This window comes from Zonotrichia albicollis, chromosome 3 (assembly GCF_047830755.1).
Source record: "Zonotrichia albicollis isolate bZonAlb1 chromosome 3, bZonAlb1.hap1, whole genome shotgun sequence".
Lineage (NCBI taxonomy): Eukaryota > Metazoa > Chordata > Aves > Passeriformes > Passerellidae > Zonotrichia > Zonotrichia albicollis.
Genome location: NC_133821.1, coordinates 8869931 through 8891772, shown reverse-complemented (window position 1 = coordinate 8891772; position 21842 = coordinate 8869931). Strand labels below are relative to the sequence as shown.

Sequence of the window (21842 nt, the reverse complement as noted above, 5' to 3'; positions counted from 1 at the left end):
TGGTATGGCACAAAATGCAAGAACTCTGGGACCAAAAGAACCCAGAAGAGCTGGGATAAACTGTGGTGGCAGTGATCTATCCAGGGCAGCAGCATTAACTGAGCATTAGCTTTCCCCATGCCAGGTCTCTCTTATCAAATCTAAGCTCTAAGTTGACACAGTTAACTTTCTCATCTGAGGCACAAATTTCACCCTGTACCTGGGAAATCTTTCCTAACATATTTAATTAATTGCTGAGAAAGTTTATGCTCTCTCCTGGTTGGTAATTTGGGCAGTGTGAATCAGAAAACTGAGTGACAATTCCAGGCTCTCTCCTGGTACACTCAGCAGTGGAACAGCCACTGCACCTGTCAGAGATTGTGGAACAATCTATTCTATTTCTCTTTCCAAATGCTGAACCCATCCCTGGAGCTGGCATTGGCAAGAGGACAAGCCTGGGCTCCCAACTGTTCCCCAGACTGTCAATAGCAGGATAATCAGATGATTATCATCCCTCTCCTCATTTAACCACAACTGAGCAAGGCCAAGCAAGGGAACAGGAATGAGGCTTATTCCAACTGAACCAATCAATTTCTTGTCTAGGAGTTCCCCCTGCGTGACCTCAGGGATTTCAGCAGCCCTGCACTGCTTTGGAGCACTGCTTTCGTGCCCTCAGCTGTTCTTTGTGCAGACTGCCCTCCCTCCCTCGCAGTAAGCAGCACTGGCCTCCGTGAGCAGCTCTGAAGCCCGGAGGTTTCTCCATCAGGCCCAGGGTACAAGTGCTGATCTCTGCCCCGTTACACTGTCTCCCTTCTCTTGGCATTTCTAAAAGCTACTGCACTAAGTTGCTGAGAGCCAGCACCATCAGATCTGCCTCACAGACACTAAATAGCTTCCAACTGGAAGTTCTTTATTTGCTGCGTATGGGGTGAAGCATGTGATCAATATTTCAATAGCCTCATGTAACATAAGACGAGAAAGACTCCAGAACATTTATTCCCTCACCTTGAAAACTGAGAACTTGCAGTGCATAGGATTTTAAACAGGATACAGTGACAGGGTGAGAGCCCATGGGACAAATAAGGCAGTTTGTATTTTCATTGCCACCTAACCACCGGCTTGGAAGCTAACTGAAAACCAGCCACAAAATTATCATCTTTATTCCTTCCATAATTTAGCATTATGATCTGCAGATAAAGAACTAATAAAGAGAGTCAGAGTTTGTTATTAACACAACATCCCACTGAAGTCATCTGGAATCCTCCCACTGAGTTCTATGTGTTCCAAGCCACAGTGTTAGACAAGTAAACATGAAGATAAGTAGCAGAAATAATTTCAGAATGCCTGGGCTGAGCAGCAAAGAGACCCTCATAGGAAGTGGTGATGGAAGGGGCACGGCATTCCCTCCTCCCCAAGTGCCACAGGGTACAGAAGCTGCAGGATCAGTAACTGAAGGTTTTAGTGAACAAACCTCGCTAACCAAGCCAGTGCTGAACTCTGAGGACTCCCAGAGCTGCCAGCTCTGCAGTGAACTCCCGCCCTGCCCTGGGGCTCCCCTGCCTCTGGGGATCCCAGAGTCACCCTGGGGAGCATGTGCTGGGAGCGCAGAGCTGCTGGACTGCCCCTCCATCCCTTCTTACTGAGCCACATCCCCGGCTAAGGAGCGCCGCCCTCTTCCTCAGTAACTCTGAAATCACCTTTACCTCAAGTCAAGTTGAAGTGCAGGGGCGTACAAGAAATCTGTACTAACGACATCCAAAAATTAAACAGTTTTAGGAAAAATTTAGGACAAAGATAAAAGAAAAAACCAAACAACCCCCCCCCCCCCAAACCCCACAACCAAACTTACATTGACATTACTCATACCTGAAACACCCCTCTCCAAAAACCCAGTTAACCTGCTGCAGACCCTTTCCTGAGACTGTTTCTCTATGTAGCATTGATCTGAGCTGCATTCAACAGAGAACTTCTTGGCAAAACACATCAGCTTTTGTCACTATTTGTCTTGATAAGCCTTGCTGACAATTTGGGATTTTTTTCCCTTGAAAACAACCACACCAAAAGAGACTCAGCTTTCCTCCCAAGTCTCTTCTCCAAGGACACAGTATCAAGGACCTAACAGTTATTTCATGGATTTTCTCCTTGATGAAAAGGCCTATTCCTAAGAGTGCATATTAATTGGTAGAAAGAGTCAGTGTTGGTTTTGACAAAGCACTTATAGAAAGAGTATAAAGAAGAGTGCAAAACCTAAGCCAGTTTATAAGCTGTATATTGTTGTGAGTGACACCAACAGCTTCATACAGCAGCATCAAAACCAGAAACAGAGCAGATGCCAGGAAATTCAGGAGGAGGAGCCGGGTGGTACCTGCCAGCACAGTCCTGAGGAGGCTGTGCTGCTGTGAGACACAAAGGCTGTCTCAGGGAGCAGACCACTTCCCTTCTCTGAGAAGGCACCGCTGGAGCAATGCCCCCACCACAGCTCCCAAGAGGACCTTCAGAATTAGCCAAATGTGTACATTTGTGTCATTCTCCCAAGCTGGCAGGTCTGAATGAGGAGATTTTGGGTGGAATGCACCACATAGCAGATTTTTTGCAGTAGCATCAGAATCCAGAGAGATGAATAGCAGTGATAATGACTTCCCCAGTGCAAAGGCTTAAGCACAAGCCAGGCAATCCTCAAGCACACCTTGCAGCTGAAGCCAGGCTGTCACCAGCGCAGCTCCCCCGATGCCATCAGGACTCCAGGGCCATGCAGCCCCTGTGGTGCACAGCCTCCCTCCAGAGGTCAGCTGTGGGACAGCTTTGGCACCCACAGAGGAAACCCAGCACCACGCAGAGACAGCCAGCGGAACAGAGGAGGGCAGAGGATGGTCCCACATGTTCCAGGAGGGACTGAGCAGTGCTCTCAGCCTGTCACCTTCTGCTAGCACCAAACAAAACTTCACAGCCTTTGTATTTTGAATATTTGGAAGCACTCGTTCAGCAGTGAAACATTTTCATGTGCAATTAGATGATTTTGGAGCTGCAAAGTGAGCATGTCAGTAATGGGGACTTTACCTATCACGGGGAAGAATGTATGTTGCAGGAACAATTGAGGTTAATGCTTAAGAGTACATAAAACAAGGGGGAAACAGTAATAAATGTCAGTAATGAACGTTCTTTGGAATAATCTTGATTTGGACATGATTTAGCAGCGATCTCATTGTCAGACACAGTGGGCCAAACCTCTGAGCCGTGGGCTCCACAGATTGCATTCATGCAGGGCACCACGAAGGCAGCGGAGCTCCCCGCTGGCTGTGAGGGATGTCCCGGCGGGACGGGAGCTGCTTTCAGCACCCAGGACAGAGCAGCCCCAAGGCCGCCCTCACTCGCGGCGCACGGAGCTGCGGCAGCGCTGCCCTCCCGTGGGCGCCCGGCGGCGGCGGCACACCTGGGGCCCTGTCAGGGCACGGGGACACGGGGCCCACTTCGGGCTGTGCTGTGTGTCCCACCTTTGCCTCTGGGAGCTCCGGGGCACCTCACACCTTTCCTCCTCGGGGCAGCCAGTTACCACTGCCTTACTGCAGTCACTTCCTACCAGCACCATCCCACTGGCACTCCTGCAGTGGCTCACCACTCCTCCAAAACTGAGCTCTCTCAGCCAGAAAGAGCCCAGCAACTTGAGGCTTCAGACCTTGGAACAATTTTCTCTGGTGAGCTTTATTTATCTCTATAGGCAGGGAATACTCTGAATTTCTCTGAGAATTTTAATCCTATTTATTTTGGAGACGTTGCAGTACCCTAACTCGAGAGCAACACCTCTGCTCTTGAAACCACATTGCTTTGAACCATCCAATATGGTGCTGAGCTGCTTCTTGCATCCCGAATCCTCATTATCACTCTCAAAATGCTCATGGAAAGCTGATCACCATGAGAAAATAAATCAAGCATAAGAATCTAAACATATACACATGCAGTTACATGCACATTCACATTTGGGGTGGAATACCAAGTGCCCAGAGTGGTTATAGTCTGGTTATGGTGTTTCCACAACTTCCAGAGAAAAGGCATGCAGATGTTTCAGACAGGATATTCAGTTACTTCCACATTGAACTAAATTTCAAAATACATGTGCTAACTTTTCTAATGGGAATTTAATGTGTGCTGCTCAACAAAGTGAAAAAGGAGAATTTACCCCAGGCCTTTAGCCAAGACATGTGCCTACTTATTTGCGGCAACAACAACAGCAAAAATCTAACAAAGAACAGGCTGGGAAACATGTTCTACTGTGCCATGTCTGCATCAACCATTTAGTGCAGCCAAGGAGAAAGAGAAGGGCCTATGTTTTTGCTACGCTATATTTTCCAAAAAGGAAAGCAATACACCAAGGCACAACAGTGCATCACTACCAGTCCAGCCAATTCACACCACAGAGCGCTAACACCAAATAGCTGCTGTACGAATGGCACTCATTGCAGGATAAATAATGAAACTTTATGCTAAAATAATGTTTTCTCTTGTTGTGACTCACCACACAGTCCCATGGCTTTCGTCAAACGCCTTTCCATGCTGTTGGACATGCATCCAGCTGTGTCACCACTTTCCTGGCAGAAGAAATTTCACATCAAAAAACAATTCTTTTTTTTTTTTATTTATTTCCTAATGCTAGAGGTGATTTGCAAACAATTCAGCTGCCAGGCTTGGCCAGGAACAAGACAGGCAGCGTTGCTGCAGTTATCCCATACATACATGACTACCGGGCCTGGCAGGAGCACTGAGGGCTGGGCTGTGGCATTTGGGAATTCGGCACTAAAAGAAGTGAACGGAAAGCAGATACAGAGCTCGGGCAGTCCCAGGGTTACTGCTGCTGCCTTTTACAATGACTTAGACTTCACTTGACAAGCTCTGAGGGTTTTTCCCCATTCATTGGCATTTTTCTCCTGTTAATACAGGTTTTTCTGTCCAACTGACTGTGAACGATCCCATTTCCATTATCGTGCTACACAGACCCTATGGGAATGGCCGGGCCGTTAGGGGACACGCGCACCTCACCACTCCATTTTCTGGCAACTCCAGAAAAGTCTGGAGGCGGAACAACCGCACAGCGTTGCTTCTTCCCACGGGGGAGGAAAAGGAAGCTTGGCGAGTAAGCCAGCTTCAAGGAGAGAGAGCCCGCAACACCCAAGTCCTTCCCGAGCGCCCGCCTCACCCCCGGCGGGGCGCTGCTCCTCACCGAGCTGAGGGGAGCCGGGGGCCCTGAGGGGATCCGGTGGCACCGAGGGGATCCTGTGGCACCGAGGGCACCGAGAGGACGCGGCGGCACCGCGGGGATCCGGTACCGCCTCACGGCTCTCAACCGCCCGACGCCGTTGCCAAGGAGACGGCCACAACGGCGATGGCGGCCGCTGAAGCGGGCGACGGTCCGGCTGCGGCCGCTGAGGAAGGCGAGGGTCCGGCTGCGGCCGCTGAGAGTCCGGCGGCGGCCGCTGAGGCGGGCGAGGGTCCGGCTGAGGCCACCGAGGGTCCGGCGGCGGCCGCTGAGGAAGGCGAGGGTCCGGCAGCGGCCGCCGAGGGTCCGGCAGCGGCCGCTAAGGCGGGCGAGGGTTCGGATGCTGCCGCTGAGGCGGGCGAGGGTTCGGATGCTGCCGCTGAGGCGGGCGAGGGTCCGGATGCTGCCGCTGAGGCGGGCGAGGGTCCGGATGCTGCCGCTGAGGGACCGGCAGCGACCGCCGAGAGTCCGGCTGCTGCCGCTGAGGGACCGGCAGCGACCGCCGAGGGTCCGGCTGCAGCCGCTAAGGCGGGCGAGGGTCCGGATGCTGCCGCTGAGGCGGGCGAGGGTTCGGCGGCGACCCCCGAGCCCTCAGCGCCCTCCCCCTCAGGTGAGTGCCCCGGGCTGCCGAGGGTCGCTGTCGCCGCCGCTGGGCATGGAGGCGAGAGGGCGGCGGGGCCGAGCCGGCGGCTCCCGGCGCTGCGGAGGGCCAGGGCAGAGCGGGCGCGCTGTGAGGGCTAGGCGCAGCCTCGCCGGACACGGGCGCGCTGTGCATCGCCCCCCTCACGGCCTGCGCCTCTCGCCGCTGGCATTTACCTCCGTTGGGGTGTCCGCACGGCCAGAGCGGCGCGTCCTTGGCAGGGAACACCGTTTGGGTCATCACCGGCTCTCCAGCATCCTCCCCTTCCAGCAGCTTCCCTGGAGCTGCACTTTAACTCCCCTTAAAGCCAGTCTCCTCTACAGGCCGCCCGCTCCTCTGAGTCGCAGTCCAGGGAAAATAAACCAACCGCTGCTGCTCACCTTGTTCCTGAGCGCAGCAGCACCTCACCCCCGACTCCACAGCCTTCCAGAAGCTTCCCTGGAGCACGGCTGGGCTCCTGGCTGAGGAGCCACTCCCCGGCTCCACAGCCTTCCAGAAGCTTCCCTGGGGGCCAGCGGCACTCCTGGCTGAGGAGCCACCCCCCAGCCCCTGTCCCGCAGGTGTTGCTCGTTAAGCTGATTGCCAGGAGCAGGCAGTCAGGGCTCCATCCAGGTCCGAGCAATCAGGGATCCATCCAGGTGCGGGCAATCAGGGCTGCCAGGAGCGGGCATTCAGGGCTCCATTACACCCCAGTTTCAATGGATACTGGGGTGACTGGAAGTTGCAAAGCAAGCTGAAGACAAAAGGATGCACACCTTTTGATCCAGCCCAGCCATAACCTGGGAACTGCCTTTACAGCACTCAGGACTGGATCTGGGCTGAGATCTCCACACGACATTGAAACCTGCTCAGTTCAAACCTAAGTGCCCATCACTGTGCTCAGCCGTGCCTCAGCCCAAAGCAAGGCACCATTGGAGAATTAACACCGAAAAACCACAGCACTATAGGCTATTCATGAAACTGGAATTCGGTTTTGGGAAGATTTTGCTGCATCACTCCTATTAAGCCTTAGTCACAGCTAAAAATCCAGTGCAATTATTCACGTAAAGCTGTAAATATAGCATGGCACTGTTACCATATTGGTTCCTTTTATACTGACATATAGGGCTCGTGCTTATCTCTGTGCCCAGCATGCAAAGGGATTAAATTTAGAAAGTGCTCAGCTATTTTCTCCCACTAAAGATAAAACACATGAAAATTTTGTTTACTGGTTTGTGAATAGAGATAATTAAAGGGATGTTTTCAACTGGAAATGTTGAAACTGACAAAACTTGTGCAAGATTTTAAGGCAGAGTCACAAGTGCTTCCAGCAGCAGTCAGGCAGCAGGCTTTGACTGGGAGACAGGGAATGAGATCAGTGGCCACCAGAAGTTCCCTCTCTATCAATTTACCTCCATCACAGCTTGGAAAGCTTTGTGGGAAAACAGGAATCCAACTAAAATTATTTTCTTAATGCCAGGTGTACTGAGAAAAGGATTAATCTGGATTTGAAATGAGTTCATGCTCTCCATCAGAACAATGACACAAGCTGGCAGAATGAAGGTAGCGAGTCTGTTGATGTTTGTCCGCAGATAAAATTGCTGCTAAGCAAACACTACAGGCTTGGGGTTTGTGGTTACAGCTTCATGAAGCCCTCCCAGAGGCCGGCTGTCTCAAAGCCACAATAACAATCCCTCATTTTCCATTAAACCACCTATTATAGGTGAAGTGATAAAAAAATATATGAAATACACAGCGTTGGTAGCATTTACTTCTAGTAAATTTATTAGCATTTACCACTAGTCAATTTACTCATTTACAATGAAAATTGACAAGATGTTGCAGTTTTCATTTTAGAAGCTTTTTTCCCTTGTTTATAACTTTACATGACCCTGGGTAGAATTTCTTATCCCACCTGTGTTTCTTTGATGCTGCTACTTTAGAAGCTTCTAATAAAACTTGATCAAGTCACTTTCAAAAAATGCTGCAAAGAAATATTAACTGTAACAGTTAAAATGATATGGTTGTTTTCATGTAAATTGTTGGTTCTTAATGCTTTGAAGCAAAGACTTTAAACTGGGTAAGGACTCAGTGGTGGCTGAATTGTGATAACAGACTTGACTGTTGTGATAAAAATAATTTCACTTCTGCTCATGGAAATAATTTTATTGCTGCATGTGAAATATTAAAAGAATACTGTGATAAGCACCTCAAAAGCACCAGAAAAAATCTGATCTGAACTAAAATGGTACTCAATTGTGCATTCCACTGTGAGCAAAAATGAAAGTGTGCAGTAAGTGTAAGGTGTGCCATCAGTCTCATGTTCAGCATGGGGCAGAGGTTATAGGGAGCAAGTATCTCAAGGAATCTCCAAGATAATCCATGAAATAAATCCAAATCCATACGTATTGAATGTTATATCCATTTGTTCACATTTGTTCATCAAAGATTAGTTACTAACAGGTTTTTACCAAGTGCACTTCTGCTCATGTTCTGTGGCATTACTAACCTATGTCCAAGGAGAATGTCACTTCAGTGTTTGCTGCTTCAGGGGGAGAAAGAAAGGAAGAAAAAGCAAGTTTTCATCCAAAATAAGTTCTGGAAAAAAATCCAGTTGCAAATCATGAATAACAGTGGGAAGAAAGTTTTATGGAAGTAAACCCAAGTTCCTTACTGCTGCAGGATGGTGGGAAGTGGAACAAAAGCATAAAAGAACATTTAAGCTTGTCAGTTCCATCTAAGTATCTTTCTTTTGCTGAATTTCAGTGGTGTAAGTACTGTAAGAGCCTTCCCTGCAGAACATTCCTGCTGCTCCTCCTCACAGCCCCTGCAGAGTTTGCATCACAACTTTTCCCTGTGCTCAGTAGCCAGAAAAAAAACTTCCTGTATTGAGGATTTGCTCAGAAATTTCTTCAGGCTCTAAAAGGCAGGCTCTGTGGGGACTCCAGTGATCACTTCTCGCAGGGCATTACTCTGAAGTACCCTTATTTCTCAGCTCTGAGCTTCAGGACTACAAGGTTGCTACAGGTGTAATTCCCGTCAGCAGGATAAAAATCTCTGCATTTTTTCCCTCTCACTGGACAAAATGTCACAGGAAGAACAACATGGTAGGGATGAGAATGAACAAGCCACAGGTGACAGATTTAAGTTATTGCTACCTGAAGATTTAATTGTTTGATGTAAGGACATACCTGTTTATGATCAGAATGAGGGTTATGTGAGACCTAAACAGAAAAGGATTTAAGTAATTCCATGTTTAAATGGAGAACATCTGAGAGCAGCTGATCTATTCAGAGCAGGTTTCATTGCAGAGAGAAAATCTTTGCATTTTAGTACCCACTTAAACACTTCTGCAAGGGAGCAGCTTCTAATAACAGCACCTTCACCCAGCACAGTGGGGTGCTCAGGGAGGGAGCTGAGGGCCTTGTCTGGCAGGGAAAACAAGAGGCACAGTGCTCAGAAATCTGCCAGCAGTTGACCCAATCTCTGTTCCAAAACCAGGCTGGACACAGAACTTCCAAAGAAATGAGAGGCAATAGCTACAGAAACTACAACTGGCAAGTTGTACCTATGGTACAAAAATTACCTCTCTGACCATTCCCAACATGATTCACCTTCAGTCAACTTTTTCTTTTTTTCCTGCAGTTTTCCCTCAGGCTTCCTCCCCAGAATGGGAGGTCCTGCCTGTTGGAATCGTGCATCTTTCTGCATCTTCTGCAATCTCCCCTTGTCACAGACATCCACAAAGCACCCAGAGTAGCCAGGCAGATGCTGAGTGGTCCCATTTACAGACTACATTGCAATTAGTAAGAAACCCAAACAAACCAAATCCCAAGTGTTCCTTCACATTTTTGTGTTGCATGTCCTGTAAGAGTTCTGGAGGACAGGCTGACCAAAGGTTTGCTGAAGCTGCTAGGAAGCCTCCTGTCCACTTAGGAAAGCTTCAGAAATGGTCCCTACAATGTCTGACCCTTCCTAACCCTCCAGCCATGAGAGCTGAGACTAGCTAAAAGAGGCTAAAAAACCTAAAAGAAAAAAACTGGAAAACATCCAGAATTGAGGCAAGTGCAAAGTCCTGCACTGAATTTTTTTCAAGAAGCTTGTGATGCAGGACATGGAAGAACCTTTTCCCAGACCAGTGCCCTGCAGTCTGTATTTTTTTTCCTCCAAGGGTTTTGCAGCAGAGAAATTTGACTTACTCTTTTATCTGCATAACCTAGCAGGAAGTTCATGCATCAGCTACCAGGAAAAAAACCCAAAAAAACCCACCTCTGGTGAGGTGATGTTAATAAAAATTTTAGTATCAATTTTATGTTTCAGGAAGTGAAGAGGACACAGTGTCTTGTGACTTTTTCCCCCATTGAAAACAACAGATGAACAGCCTCCCCTTAGGCTTCCAAGTAATTGTAGATTATAACAGTTCCTTGAATGGAGAGCAGTTAGCCTACAGCTTCTTAACTTAATTTTCTCCTTGAATGAGACCTCTTCAGAATAGATGGATGACTAGAAAGAAAAATTTTGTAAGGTACTACTTGGGTTTATATAGCCTCTCTATGTGCTGCCCACAGTAAAAGATAAATTAGTTAAAACCTAATGTTTTGTCCAGGTAAAGTGGATATTTTCATGCTGTGAACATGGTCTGATTCCTGATTGTACTGGCAGGTCATTATAATGTCCTCTGTGAGATTACATATTTTTTTTTTTGTCCATGCAGAAAGTATTTCCTTGAAAAAAGAAAATCGTCCCTATCCTGGGATGCTACCAGTAGATAAGAGGCTTCTAAACTTACAGATCTACAAACTTCTACAGTGTGTTCACGAGAAAGACAAGAAGCAAATAGAAAACCTGATCCAGAAGGGGTTCCCAGATCTGATTAATTACACAGAGCCCAAGGAAGGATACAGTGCCTTGCACGTGGCCACCATGAAGAACGACATTGAGATGTGCCGCTTCCTGCTGGAGCACGGAGCGAGCCCCAACGTCCACGACAACATGGGGTGCACGCCAGCCATGAAGGCAGCTGAGCAGGGCTTTGAGGCCATTCTGGAACTACTAGCAACAGCTAAAGCAGACATGACTGCTGGGGATAATGAAGGGAAAGGTGAGTGAGAAGGAGGTACCATAATGCAATCCCTTAACTCTGTGGCACACTTATTACATGTGATGTGTCTGTCTGTGGAGAGGAGCTGTGCTTGAGGGTTATCCTTACAGCCCAACAGAAGCTGTTAGCCATTACAGCTTTGATGAAAATGAAAATAATTCCTCCTGAAGAGTCGAGGCCTTTAAATCATGTCTCCCCAGCAGAGAGCTGAGAGGTAACTTATAATTGAGACTCACATTCCTCCCATGGCCTGTGACATACTGAGCTCTGGCTTTCTCCTCAGGTAAAGTCTCTGAAGTAGAAATCTTTTCTTGCATGGCTTCACCCTCAGTGAAGGGGTCTCTGTTGCAGACTGGTCAGCTGTGAAGCTCACAGCCTCACAACCCTTCTGGTAATTTCCTTTTCCACCCTAACCCCCACTGGTTTCCTTTGCAGGTGTTTTGTTTTACTGCCTTGTACCTACAGTTCGCCATACCCACTGCCTGGAGATTGCCTTGGATTATGGTGCAGATGTCAACAGCTGTACCACGACTGGGAGGTCTCTGCTTCTAGAAGCCTGTGAGAATGCTCATGAGGTTAAAGATATGTGCCTCATTTTCTTGGAGAAAGGAGCAGATCCCCATGCAAGAGACCCGGTATGAGCCTTTGTGTAACTAAGAACAGATACAGGAGTATAGAGCAGAGTACATGACCTTAAATCCTCACATTAAAATAATAAAGCAGTGAAAATTGCTTAACTATGTGGCCATACCTCTTCCCCTCTTCTGTACCACCCTTTTTGGAGGAGACGGATTTAAATATTTTTTTTTGATTTTTGTAGGTTTGGAGTGCAAATATTTCCCCAAACTTTCATGTTAACTGGGTCAGCTGTTAGGAGCTGCAGTTCACTGTACTTCAGTGGAGCACTGCTGATTTGTATATGCCTTGATGTGTCCTTAGATTTTCAGAGTTGAAATAGTATTCATTAAAAGGTAACTTATTTTAGTGAATATTCGCTAAAAGGTAGGGAAAATCTGATGAGCAATCAAGGCAGGAAAAAGGCATGAGAAACTTTCTTCTCTTTTGTATATCCTAATCATTTATTTTTTTGCTCCCTAATTTAACAAAGACCTGAAAGACTGAAGCTCTGTGCTGTTGATAAATCAAGAAGCTCAGGCTTTCCCTTGGAGTTATCCAAAGCAAACATCCATTATTATCTAGGAAAAGACAATATTAATGTAATCGAGTGAACTTTTCTTCACAGAACCATAGTGAAATTCACTGGTTGATTTGTCTTCCCCAGCCATAGCTCCTCATGCTCCTGCTTTTGTAATCTGAGGTGGTATTTTGAGTTAGAAGTTGTAAATATACATGAGAAGATACCCACAGAATGCAGGATTCCTTAACTAAGCACTTGATTGGGCATTATTGAAGGGACTTAAGCCTTCAATGTACTTGAGTTGCTGGCATCTGCCTGCTCTCTGCTGGCAGCCCTGGTATGAGCAGGCTCTGAAGGCTGCCCTGCAGTCCCTGTGAGGCTGTGTTTTGGGGGCTCCCAGTGCGAGCGCTCTGTGCTGCCGCAGGCCACGGGGCGCACGGCGGTGATGGAGGCGGCTCGCGAGGGCGCGGCAGACGTGGTGCTGGCTCTGCTGCAGCGGGGAGCCAACGTGAACCTCTTCGACTTCGACAGACACAGCGCTGCGCACTTTGCGGCCAAAGGAGGCTTCCTTGAGGTAATCACATTTGTGCTGTGAAAGCACTGCTGCAAAGCCAAACCTGGCTGGGACTTTTGTTGTTACAGGGCTTTGCTTTGGGTTTTTGGAGTGTGCTTTTGTTGGGGTTTGTTTGAGTCCGTTATCTCAGCTGATCAAAGTATAATGATCAGTAATCAAAAGCAGATTCTTTGTAAGCATCAGAGGGATTCCAGCAGTGATAGGCCAGACAGGGGTTCACAGTGAGCTGGCAAGAAGATTGTCCTTGGTGTCTACAATTACACAAGGTTTCTGTTTCATCAGTTAAATAAGCATAATGCTATAGAAAACATTATTGTTATATGTGCATTGACCAGCTGGACATGGGAGAGAACTTCATTATTAGAATGGGAATGTCATATATTGCATTTATTTGTAAATCAATCTTACATTTTCACATGTTAAGAACAGACAAGATTTTTGGTGGGACTCTGTTTGTTTTTCTAGATTCTGGCGATTATTTCAGGTTATGGTGCAGACTTGAAACTGGTTGCTATGAGTGGTAACACACCACTTCATTATGCTGCAGAGGGAGGATTTACAGACTGCTGCAGGTATATAGGACAAAGAGGTACATGAAAACTAAATTACTTCACAACTATTACCTGTATTCTATTTCTATGCTAAAGGACAGATTTCATTTGGGTATCTCTGAAGGATTTGGGTACCTGTGGCGAAAATCTTATTCAGAAGGGCCTAACAGAGGCTCATACCTCATGTGGATGAGAAAACATTTCTCAAAGAAAGCAGCAGAAACATCAGGAGGTTGTATAACTTAGTGTTGGACAGAATTAGGTGGTTCTGGGTTTAGTTGGTTTAGATGCATTGTATTGAAAGTTCCAATAGAAAATACATTTTTGATTTGATGATAATTTAAAAAAAAATCTCTGTGCAGTCATGAGGAAAACTTCATACCCATGGGTATTGAAACATGCCTTGAAGCAGCTGTGATCCTTTCCTGACTTGATCAGATGATCATTGCACTTCAAGCTTTGATCCAAGAGCACCATGCAAAATCCCACATCCTGTTCTTGTGATCCATTGCCAAATGGTAATGTTGGGATATAGAAATAAATGACACCTTAATCTTAGTTTGCTTCTTAACCTTGCTCACCACTTCAAGTAAAAATGTAAAGTTTCCACTGAACTTCTCTTTATACATATTCATGGGTGGATAAATAAATACAGGCTGCTCAATGCTTCTCCCTTTGGAAAAAAAAAAATGGACATGTGGCTGACCTTCCAGCCTGGGATCAGTGATGTGGTTCCACCTACCACTGCTATTTATATAAAATTGTAGGCCGTCGCCACGACTTGCCTGTGTATTACAAGTTTCTTATATTACAAAAGTAGGAATTCCACTGCATTATTAGCCATACTGTGTCCATATTTCTAGGCTGTGATCCTACATGGACCAACTTGTTAAAGCTGACCGCAAGGGATGTTGCCAAGGGCGGTGGGTTCAAAGCAGCAGTAACAGTGCTGCGCAAAGCTGAAAAAGCCGCAAGGAAGCCAGATAAGACCCTTGACTGGTACCTGAAGGTGTACGACTGGTCCCTGCAGCACGAGGAAGCCATCCGCAAGGAGTTTGAGATTGATGAGGAAGACGAGGGGATAGTATCCAAAAGGGATTTCATGGCAGTCATTCGGAAGCACTGGGGCACCGTGGATCAGGAACAAATAGAAATTCTTGCTAGAAAGCATGAAGTATCTTCTGACAAGATCAGCCTGGATGATTTTTTTAAAGGCTCAAGATACCTGCAGAAAAATTTTCTGCTCTCATCCTTTGGGCCCAAACCAAAGAAGAAGAAGAAGCCACCGAGAAGGAGAGGCAAGAAAGGCCTCCCTGTGCCAGTGTGCGTGGTGCCCCAGAGTGAACGCCCCCTCAGGGAAGATGGCCTCCCTACCTACATGGTGGAGGCTGTCCCCACCATCCCCGAGGAGCAGCGATTGAAACGCGCCCTCCACGCCGCCCACCCCGTGTTCGATGACCGTGCCTGGTACATGGAGGAGCCCAGTAAAACCCTCATGGATATCAACTACCTGGTCAGAGAAGGAGACTTTGTGTCTCTGCAGAGAGCCTTCGACCAGGGCGTGCCAGTAGACATGAAAGATATATATTACAAAACACCTTTGATGGTTGCATGTGCAAGTGGCAACATAGTTCTTGTGGAGTTTCTTCTGGAAAAGGGGTAAGATAATTTCAATTTAATTGCTATTTTGGGAAGGCTTTCAAAAGCATAAATGTCCACTGAATATTTGGATGCAAAAGGCTATGGTTTGTTTTTTGCTTACATAACATTTAAGTTACTTCCCTAAGATCTCAAGTCACAGGGGTAAGTTTATTATTTTTCATATTTTAGTAGCATGGAAATGAAAACAACCAAGAGCCAAGTTTGTCCCCAGGACTGCAATTTTTGGTGTCTGGGCTGTTGATATTTGGTCAGCAGCAGGGGTTCATACCCAAGTAGTAGTGCATCGAGTAGTACATCCTCACAAGCAAACTCTCAAAACTGGGAAATGATTTTGGGGAAATCTGACTTGAAGGACTTGACTGAAATCATTGAGGTAATCCTGGACTTTCCTGTTCCATATGCTTGGTTTAAATCTCCACTTTCCTCTGCAGCTGAGGCAGGCTGAAGCAGCAGGATTTACATCAGAAGCCCCTGCTACTAATTAGCCTGCTCCTCATTTTAGAAGTGCTTCAGCAATTCTGTAGCCTGCAGACACACTTGTGAAAAATCTCAATGACACCTTAAAAATGAAAGCAATTTCAAAAAGATTCAGTCATACTTGTGTAATAGCATAATCTCTTATTGTCACACTGCTGTGGTCCTACAGTCCTTCACATAATTGCTTAAATGAACATTCTCCAAAGATATTTACGTTAACTCTGTTCTCTCTCTACTATGCATAGATAGAATTCATGTTAATATTAATATATCAGGGAAAGGGGCTGTAGTCATTGCTCTGGTTCCTGCAAAGACTAACAGCAAATGGATCTTTCCACACGCTGGTAATTACACTGACATTCCTAGAGCATATGGAAAATTGAGTAATGTGTATATTCAGGTTTTCTGAAGATAAAGGTGTAGGAGCTACCAAATTAATCCACCAGATTAATCTCTACTCCTTTTCCCAAGCCTCAGCAGACACCACTGGAGTCACATCCTATTTAACAATAAGACCTAGAAACACAGTAACTTAGCTTGAATAAATAGTACCAGTTTTGAGATTTTTTTCAATAGACAGAAATGAAAATGGAAAGTTATCAGTAGCATTTAGGTTTGCATCTCTCAGCAGCATGGGCTTGCAGTTTAGCACAGGCATTCAAATACCTTTTATAATATAACCTTTTCAGTACAGAACCACAAATCCATATTGAATACAAAACAAAACATTTATCCAGCTAAATGGTTAACATTTATTATGTTTAAAATTAAATTGGTGGTATCTACTTTCTATCTTCCTTCAGAAAGAATTAGAAATAAATGAAATTTGGTCTGATGGGAAATTCTGTGCTTGATGGGCAGAAAATGCCAAGGAATTTTTAAATCAGTGCTGCATTGTACCTGTTCCCACTGACTGGTTTCTTTTTGATAGGATGAAGTTAGGAAAAAGGGTTCAGGGGCAGACAGAGTCTGAGTGCAGGCAAAGAGGTTGCGTTGAGAGAGAAAGTGAAATAACCGAAGAAGTTCATTTTAATGAGAATTAAAACAAATGGAAACTGCCTACAAATAAACCATAACACTTAGTGACTGAAAGATAAGAGAGATAATAGTGGTAGGTCGGGGAATTTACTGTGCTAAGATCTCATCAAAGATAGAATTCTGAAAAAGATTAAAAATTTAAACAAGGGAAGAAGAACAGATGAATCTGTGCTTTTATTTAGACAATCATCTGACCTGAAGAGCAAACAGCTATCCCTGGAAGCAGCTTCCTTCACAATTTTTCTTCTTTCTTCCTTCCTCCTTCTTTTTTTGGGAAGACAGCAGCTTTTTGTCCACCAAGTAAGTGGGGCAGTGTCCCTAACTCCCTTCAGGACCTCTAGGGCTGGTAATGCTTTTCCTCCCAGTTTCATCCAGGGACCTCCCGTGAACTAGCCCTTGATTTCTGCAGAGCATCCCAGGTTTCATTTGGGAGCAGAAGCAGGTCCTAGCCCAGCAGCACAGTAGCTGAATGGCTTTTCAGTGCTCAGACTCCCAAGGCAGACCTTGTGTAACTCGTTTGTCAAAGGGAGGAGCCAGTGCAGAGGAATGGAGCAGGCAGAGGGCAGCAACACCAAAAGGACAGGTGAACATTTCCCTCTCGTGCAGGCAAGCTCTGCAGTGTTGCCACATGTCCTGTAGCACTTGTTCTTGGCCCAGAAGGGAACTTTTTGAGTTCCTGAATCTGCTTTCTGCCATTCTCGGTGAAGCTGGAGCACAAGCAGCCTTTTACAGGACTAAGGTGTTTGAATGCCTGTGCTTTTTGCTGTACCCATGAAAAGCTCCATGTGAAAGACACTGATGGCTTAGGGGGAGACATGAGCAGCACCCAGGCACACTTACAATTACTATTCCATGCCAAGTTCAGGGACTGAAACAGGTTCAGAATAGCCACATGAAAATAGCTCTTTACACTGAATATGCCACTGCAGCGGGCAGTTCCAGCTGATTGCCCGGGGAGCTGGGGCTGTTCCTGCAGGCACCCAACAGCTCCAGCTGCCACAGCCGTTCCTACCCTGTGCAGGGCTGATGTGAATGCAACAGACAACTTCCGGTGGACCCCTCTGCACCATGCCTGCTACAACGGACACCTGGACATCGCGGAGCTGCTGGTGAAGGCTGGAGCAGCCGTCAATGCCCCGTCCATAGGCGAGGCCACCCCGCTGATGAGAGCCGTTGAGGCCTGCAGGCTGGACATGGTCTATTTCTTAATCACTGCAGGTGCTGACGTCGAGGCTTTAAACAGCAATGGTAAATAGCAATGTCTCCAAAACAGGCGGATTCTGTATTAAAAACACCTGGAACACTGGGAGAACTGTTCTGTGTTTAGGGTTGCTGTCAGGATTGGGATGAAGGAATAGGTTCAGTTAGTTTTCTCCAGTCTGGAATAATTATTGAAAAAAGGCTTTCTTGGGCTTTGCATATCTAGAAAATGAAGTAACATGAATAATTACTCAATTCAGGAGACTGTTACTCCTCACAAGATACATACAGAGTTATAAGTGGCTTTAATGAAAACATTCTATCTAGTTATTATTATTTGAGGGAAAATTGGATTTCAGCTGTGGCTCAGAGCATAGTCTGCCACTCATTTAAGTGATTTATTTTGAGGCACAGGCAGCGCTGGTTAAAAGACTTCCTTGCTGCTCTACATGCAGATATAAGTCCTGAGAAAAAAATATTTAACAGAAAACCAAATCTGAGCTGATACTGAAGAGTTACCTCCTCACAGCAGATCCCTCCTTCAGAGTTATTTCCTCTGTCTCCAGAGTAATTGAAAAGTTCACATGCATCATCTTTCAAGCTCTTGCTCTAACATAGGAAGCAGCATTGCTACACAATGAGACAAAATGCCTAGTGGTGAAACCCTGCTTGTAGAAGGGATGTGTATTCCTATTCCTTATATCATGTGGAGTTGTGATTCACACAGCAGTTCAGTCTCACAGATACTTTACAGCCAGAGTCTCATAAGAACCAGGACAGATTTTTTCCTTCATTAAGCACTGAAGCTGTTCATTTCCATCAGGGGGCTTTCCCTTGCCAGCCACAGAGCAAGCAGAGGCAGAAGGAGATTGCCAGCACAGCACAAGGTCAGGAATGCAGACCATCTCCTAGTGCTAAATGCTCTCAGCTCTCAGAGATCAAAATGACAACCTGTGGACCAGTGTATTAAGCTGCAAATGGCAGAACATTAAGAGCAAAGCAAGCAAGATAAGAATTCCTGCAATATTCCTGTAAAATGAGTTTTAGGGCTGGTGTCTGCCAGGTCTTATTTCTGCAAGCAGTGCTGATGACCACTGGTCCTCACACCAATGTCAGGCATGCTGCTGGCATATGGGATGGGTAATAAAATACTGGCCATATTAAATTCAGTTGATTGTCCAGCTGCAGAAAACCAGTGCCAAAGTTAATTTTCATGGTTTACACAGATATTTTTTTTTTAAATACAGGAAGGAGTGCTCTTGATCTTGCTGAAATATTTGAAGATGCTGCAATAATTGAACTGCTTGAAAATCAACTGAAAATTTTGGCAGAAGAACGAGAAAAAGAAGAAGCAAAGCAAGCAAAGCAAAGCAAAGGTGGGAAGCCAAAACCACCAGAGCCACCGAAATCTGTGAAAACAGAGGTATGAGAGATGGTAACAAAGGACTCATTTGCTAATAGTTAGCAGGGAGTTGCTTTCATTCATTCTTTGCTACCCATTCCTCTCTAACGCTGTAACTTCCATTCCTCTCTAACGCTGTAACTTGGACAGCTTTGTTAAAGTGAGGATTTTCAGATGCTCATACTGTTCTTATGAGCATTAGAACTTGTTCATTGGTTGAAATTTGTCTTGCTAATTAGACAAATTTCATGTCTTCCACAGACACATCAGAATGATGTCCTGTATCACTAATGGACATAGACAAAAATTTCCTTTTCTTTTTCCCTCCTCCTGAAGGATGTGCTCATCCAGCTCTGTTGTGGTAAACACTGAACAACTGGTAACCATAATTTCTTAAAGGGAGAACCTCTTTTTTCACAAGATAAGAGCAATACCCTTCAAACTGGTTAAAAGGTTTTTTATTCTCCTAGTTGAACTCACTGAGACAATACCAGGCTTGCTAACTTCCTATTTTCCATTTTATGCCATATCTTTCCTCTTCCACTATTTACCTAAGTCATGTTTCTCAAATCCCACACTGATGTTTGCCTCTTTTATTTCTTCATGTTTTTCCTGCACCCTCTGGGAGTCTTGAGCAGCTCAGCATTGCCCTATTCCCAAGCTGACACCAGCCTCCGTGCCCGCATCTGGATTCTCCTCCTGTGGATGAGACCTTCCTGATTCACCAGTGGCACTTTTAGTCACATCCAGCTTGCTATTTAGGGAGAAGCTGAAATTGTATCTGTGTGGCTGGAGGTGTCCTTCAGCTGCCCTGGACAGTGCAGTAAATGTGTCTCAGTAGCTAAATGCTGGCATCCCCTTCCACAAAGGTTTTGAATGTCAGGGACAGCACAGGACTTTCAGAGGCAGGAGGAAGGCAACCTTAGGTGCCTGTTCATTCCTCACTTGGAAAAGGATGGGATCACCCGTGGTACAAGGTGACTGTCTTGGGAGTCACAAAGAGCAGTTAATGTTTTAGTGCCCAAGGAAGAGAGGTGCCTTTTACCTTTCAAAAGGGTGGCCCTTGCAATTTTTGATTTTAAAAAATCAGCTTTGACAGAAACAGGTTCTTAAGAGATTTAGAAAAATACCCTCCCAGTAAGCATTGTAGCAGAGCATCAGAAGATGCAGGATGCATGCCTTGCTTGTGAACATGATGTATTGGTAAAATTGGTACCTTCTTCCCCTTCAGTCTCCAGATGGATCTCCGCCACCTGAGGAAGAAGCTGTTCCTGAAAAGCCAAAGAGTTCCCGTAAGGACAGTTCTGCTTATTGGCAATCCTTGGCACCGAGAGAAGACAAAAATGACATCTCCTTCAGACCCAGGAAAGTACGTACAGCAGCAAAACAGGGGTGCAGTTCCATGGTGACTTTAGATCTCATGCTGAGATCAAAGCCCAGAACAATCCAAGCATTCATCTAGCTTAGAGATGATGTGACACAACGTAGAGAGGTTGCCACCAAGCAAGAGTAAATTAATGAGTTTGTGGATGCATAATTTATAATGACACAAATTATAAATATAATAATTATATATATATATATGACATATATTTGTGGAAATCAAATATTTGTTTTATATATCAAAATCTCTTATCGGATTTTTAAATTGGATTAAAGTGAACCACACTTTAAAATAAAAATGAAACTACATTTATGACACGTATTTTTATACTCTTGCTTTTAAAAAATAGGAGTCTATTTGCATAGCATGGGCGCCTACTTCTAACTTGCCCTGTTGATTAGTTATCACATGATGACTTTTGGCAGTGACAGTTACTGAACTAGATGGATCACAGCACACTAAATATTTGCAGCCTAGAGTTGGAATAGTGGAAATACAACTTTTCTGTCCAGGTCTTGTCATACACGCTTAGAAATAACTGAGAAACAGAACAACATAATCACAGTGAGGTAATTTTTGTATTTTTTTTCCCTCCTTGAAAAGGAAAAGAACGCCACTGCTGGCTGAGCAATTGTGTTTGGAGTTTGTTTATCATTTCCCTAACCCTGATTTATGCTAGTTTCTACAATGCTCTCAAAGGACTGAGGCTGCATAGCTGATGACTCTACAGCTAATTACTATTTTCCACTCTGAGGATCATGAGCCCGAGTCAGTAATTTTAAATAATTACCTTAAGATCTTCTTTCCCACATTATCTGTAATCGGAGTCCATGGCATGATGCAGATTGGAAGTGACAACAAGAGAATGCTCTGTTTGTACACACACGCGTTGTTGACCTCTCTTCTGCTGGCTGGCCACACTGCTTCTTTTCTATGTCTCACAGTGGAAAGGAGTGCTAGAACATGCCTCTCTTTCAGTATCTGCTTAGTGCCTCTGTTGCAAAAGGCCCATCCACATTAACTACACAAACCTTTATTTTGTAGATATGGAGCCCTGATGCCACAGCAATGCAGCTTGCAGAACAGCGAGTATTGCTCAGTGAACGCGCTGCTCTTTGTGGTCACATGGCAGATTTTACAACCCTCTTCAATAGAAAATTTGAGAAATAAGCACAGCATCTGGAAAAAGCTGCTTCAGCACGTGTTTTGAGGAGACAAAGATGTAAAAGGCTACTCCTGTGCAAGGAAGGAATCGTGCAGTGCTCAGTAAATAAATCTCAGCTACCATAAAAGAAAATCATATCAAGTTTTTCCTCCATAGATTATGTTGCTAACACACAATCTTTTGTTGAGGGCTTAGTCTGGAAAAAGATTTATCCTCATGTGATTCCAAGTCTTGGAGCTGGCTCAGTATACTTCATGGAATAGCCACTGTTGTGAGACACACATCTTTTGCAAAGGTGTGGCTT

General features: G+C 45.4%; 2 protein-coding genes across 9 annotated transcripts in view; one reads left to right on the top strand and one right to left on the bottom strand.

Moving 5' to 3' along the window:
• Positions 1 to 5324, bottom strand: part of PAK5 (p21 (RAC1) activated kinase 5) — a 151024-nt gene extending 145700 nt beyond the window's left edge. Inside the window, exons 1-2 of the mRNA XM_074536601.1 lie at positions 5192 to 5324; positions 4490 to 4562 (exon numbers count right to left, since the gene is read on the bottom strand). Coding sequence (XP_074392702.1) covers positions 4490 to 4538 — 49 coding nt within the window. The 5' untranslated portion in view covers positions 4539 to 4562; positions 5192 to 5324. The remainder of the gene's footprint in view (positions 1 to 4489; positions 4563 to 5191) is intronic.
• Positions 5325 to 5353: 29 nt separating this feature from the next.
• Positions 5354 to 21681, top strand: ANKEF1 (ankyrin repeat and EF-hand domain containing 1). 8 transcript variants are annotated; one of them, XM_074536596.1, is made up of 11 exons: positions 5354 to 5581; positions 5642 to 5837; positions 10561 to 10947; positions 11383 to 11582; positions 12486 to 12659; positions 13125 to 13248; positions 14074 to 14869; positions 17409 to 17635; positions 18835 to 19010; positions 20221 to 20358; positions 21418 to 21681. In XM_074536596.1, the coding sequence occupies exons 1-11, from the start codon at positions 5354 to 5356 to the stop codon at positions 21541 to 21543; spliced, it is 2772 nt and encodes a 923-aa protein (XP_074392697.1). In that variant the 3' UTR covers positions 21544 to 21681. The 8 variants fall into 8 exon arrangements, 7 of the variants coding, with proteins under 7 accessions (XP_074392697.1, XP_074392698.1, XP_074392696.1 ...); XM_074536597.1 differs by having other exon boundaries at positions 5354 to 5641; positions 5714 to 5837; XM_074536595.1 differs by having other exon boundaries at positions 5354 to 5641; positions 5672 to 5837.
• Positions 21682 to 21842: the final 161 nt, after the last annotated feature.